The sequence below is a fragment of the Triticum urartu genome, chromosome 5 (genome assembly GCF_003073215.2).
Source record: "Triticum urartu cultivar G1812 chromosome 5, Tu2.1, whole genome shotgun sequence".
Lineage (NCBI taxonomy): Eukaryota > Viridiplantae > Streptophyta > Magnoliopsida > Poales > Poaceae > Triticum > Triticum urartu.
Genome location: NC_053026.1, coordinates 96871563 through 96875407, shown reverse-complemented (window position 1 = coordinate 96875407; position 3845 = coordinate 96871563). Strand labels below are relative to the sequence as shown.

General features: G+C 49.2%; 1 protein-coding gene across 1 annotated transcript in view; it reads left to right on the top strand.

Annotated features, from left to right (window-relative positions):
* The window catches only part of LOC125506820, an 8455-nt gene extending 5051 nt beyond the window's left edge, over positions 1-3404 (top strand). Inside the window, exon 4 of the mRNA XM_048671519.1 lies at positions 3270-3404. Within this exon, the coding sequence (XP_048527476.1) occupies positions 3270-3404 (135 nt within the window). The remainder of the gene's footprint in view (positions 1-3269) is intronic.
* Positions 3405-3845: the final 441 nt, after the last annotated feature.

The window sequence follows — 3845 nt, the reverse complement described above, 5'->3', positions numbered from 1 at the left end:
GCTTTGATGAGATGATCAAAGATTTTGGGTTTATACAAAGTTTATGAGAAACTTGTATTTCCAAAGAAGTGAGTGGGAGCACTATAGAATTTTTTATGAGTATATGTTGTTAACATATTGTTGATCAGAAATGATGTAGAATTTCTGGAAAGCATGCAGGGTTATTTGAAAAGTGTTTTTCAATGGAAAATCTGGATTAAGCTACTTGAACATTGAGCATCAAGATCTATAATGATAGATCAAAAACGCTTAATAGTACTTTCGAATGAATACATACTGTGACAAGATTTTGAAGGAGTTCAAAATAGATCAGCAAAGAAGGAGTTCTTAGCTGTGTTACAAGGTGTAAATATTGAGTAAGACTCAAGACCCGACCACGGCAGAAGAGAGAGAAAGGATGAAGGTCGTCCCCTATGCTTTAGACGTAGGCTCTACAGTATGTTATGCTGTGTACCGCACCTGAAGTGTGCCTGGCCATGAGTCAGTTAAGGGGTACAAGAGTGATCCAGGAATGGATCACACGACAGCTGTTGAACATATCCTTAGTAACTAGTGGACTAAGGAATTTTCTCGATTATGGAGGTGGTAAAAGAGTTTGTCATAAAGGGTTATGTCGATGCAAACTTTGACACTAATCCGGATGACTCTGAGTAGCAAACCGGATTCGTATAGTAGAACAATTATTTGGAATAGCTCCAAGTAGCGCGTGGTAGCTGCATCTACAAGATGACATAGAGATTTGTAAAGCACACATGGATCTGAAAGGTTCAGACTCATTGACTAATAAACCTCTCTCACAAGCAAGATATGAACAAACCCCATGGGTGTTGGATTCATTGCAATCACATAGTGATGTGAACTAGATTATTGACTCTAGTGCAAGTGGGAGACTGTTGGAAATATGCCCTAGAGGCAATAATAAAATGGTTATTATTGTATTTCCTTGTTCATGATAATTGTCTATTGTTCAAGCTATAATTGTATTAACCGGAAACCGTAATACATGTGTGAATACATAGACCACAACATGTCCCTAGTAAGCCTCTAGTTGACTAGCTCGTTGATCAATAGATGGTCATGGTTTCCTGACCATGGACATTGGATGTCATTGATAACGGGATCACATCATTAGGACAATGATGTGATGGACAAGACCCAATCCTAAGCCTAGCACAAGATCGTGTAGTTCGTATGCTAAAGCTTTTCTAATGTCAAGTATCATTTCCTTAGACCATAAGATTGTGCAACTCCCGGATACCGTAGGAATTCTTCGGGTGTACCAAATGTCAAAACGTAACTGGGTGGCTATAAAGGTGCACTGCGGGTATCTCCGAAAGTGTCTGTTGGGTTGGCACGAATCGAGACTGGGATTTGTCACTCCGTGTAATGAAGAGGTATCTCTGGGCCCACTCGGTAGGACATCATCATAATGTGCACAATGTGACCAAGGTGTTGATCATGGGATGATGTGTTATGGAACGAGTAAAGAGACTTGCTAGTAATGAGATTGAACAAGGTATCGGGATACCGATGATCGAATCTCGAGCAAGTACTATACCGGTAGACAAAGGGAATTGTATACGGGATTGATTGAATCCTCGACATCGTGGTTCATCCGATGAGATCATCGTGGAGCATGTGGCAGCCAACATGGGTATCCAGAACCCGCTGTTGGTTATTGACGGGAGAGTTGTCTCGATCATGTCTACATGTCTCCCGAATCCGTAGGGTCTACACACTTAAGGTTCGGTGACGCTAGAGTTGTAGAGATATTAGTATGCGGTTACTCGAAAGTTGTTCGGAGTCCTGGATGAGATCCCGGACGTCACGAGTAGTTCCGGAATGGTCCGGAGGTAAAGATTTATATATAGGAAGTCCAGTTTCGGCCACCGGGGGAGTTTCGGGGTCATGGGTATTGTACCGGGACCACTGGAAGGGTCCCGGGGGTCCACCAGGTGGGGCCACCTATCCCGGAGGGCCCCATGGGCAAAGGGCCATGGGAACCAGCCCTTGTTAGGCAGGTGCGCCCCCCCTTGGGCCTCCCATGCGCCTAGGGTTGGAAACCTTAAGGGGTGGGGGCGCCTCCACTTGGCTTGGAGGCCAAGCCACCCCTAGGGCTGCCGCCCCCTTCCCTAGATGGGATCTACAAGGGGCCGGTGCCCCCCTAGGCCCTATATATAGTGGAGGGGAGGGAGGGCAGCCGCACCTAAAGCCCTGGAGCCTCCCTCCCATGACACTTCTTCCTCCACGCTTGTGCTTGGCGAAGCCCTGCCGGGATCCCGCTACTTCCACCACCACGCCGTCGTGCTGCTGGATTTCCATCAAATTATCCTCCCCTCTTGCTGGATCAAGAAGGAGGAGACGTCTCCGCTCCATATGTGTGTTGAACACGGAGGTGCCGTCCGTTCGGCGCTAGGATCATGGGTGATTTGGATCACGCCGAGTACAACTCCATCAACCCCGTTCTCTTGAACGCTTCCGCTTAGCGATCTACAAGGGTATGTAGATGCACTCCCCTTCTCTCTCGTTGCTAGTCTCTCCATATATTGATCTTGGTGACACGTAGGAAGATTTTGAATTTCTGCTACGATCCCCAACAGGGTCGTGCCCTCGCGGCGGATTACGATGATGTGCGCTGCTTGATACGGCTGGTTCATCCACAACGTGCCCGCTGTAGCTCTGTCTTGGGCGGGGGTGGAATGGATCCTCTCGGGGCTGTGTGAATATGCTTGCTGCTGATTTAGAGCTGTTTGAAGGAGATCTCTGGCCCGTCGTGTCTCAATTGCAACTAGTGATCCGGCCGTCGGTCGGGAGGGCTGCTAATCGTGAAGCGGCGGCAACAATGTTGTCCAACGGGTTGGAGTAATGCCCGGTAGGTGTTGGAACATACTGTGGCACAATGTTGTTCTGACGAGGCAGGTCCATCATGCACGGCTGAACCGGCGCTCCTGTTCCTGGCGCCTCCGTCCGGTTTAATATTGGCTGGTTACTAGTTCCTGCTCCTGGCGTATTGAAGAGATTTCATAGCTCATAACACGACGGGAGATGCGATCGGTATCTTCTTCTCATGACTTCTTTGGAAGAGTTCTGATCCAGCCTAATCAGGTAGGCCTGAGCCTCCAACTCGGCCTGTTCTGTAGCCATCCTAGCGTTCTCTGCCGCTAGGTCCACTTTAGCCTGAGCTATCTGATCTTTCACCTTTGCAATCTACGCGTTGTGCTGATCTCGGGCTGCTGCATTCACCTCTGCGGCCATCAATGTTGCCAAAGTGTCGACCAAGTCAGACAGGACTTGAGCCGGAGGCGGCGCAGAGCTTCCTGCCCCCGCTGGCGTGGCCGTTATTGAACCGGAGAGTATTGCTGCGGCGGTTGATGAGTGAGGCGCTGACTGTGTACCAGCCATGAAGATAGCGGCCTGGTTTGGCAGATCAGGAGAGTCCGGAATACTATTACCCTCGGAACCTCCACTAATCCTGCCATCCTGCAACTGATAGAGCGATCCAGTCTCTCCAGAAGACTCGTCGTCAGAACAGACAACGGTTTCTCCATCGGATTCCGGTCCGTCCTTGTATTCTGCTCAATGGATGACACCTACGAAAACATGCTTCGCCACGGGCTGAACCGGGGAAGGGCTTGCACGTTGAGCCATCTCGATGATGTCGGTGCAGGAGTCCGGCTCAAGGCCCAGTTCGCCAATCTTGCTGATGAAGACGTGAATCCCACCAAAGGGGACCCGGTACCCGTATTTGATTGAATCGGCTTCGGGGCCCCATCCTACATTGTCGATGTAGAGCTTGCCGCGACGACTCCTTGTCATCCGGCCCACAGCGTATCCCTTGAGTCCAT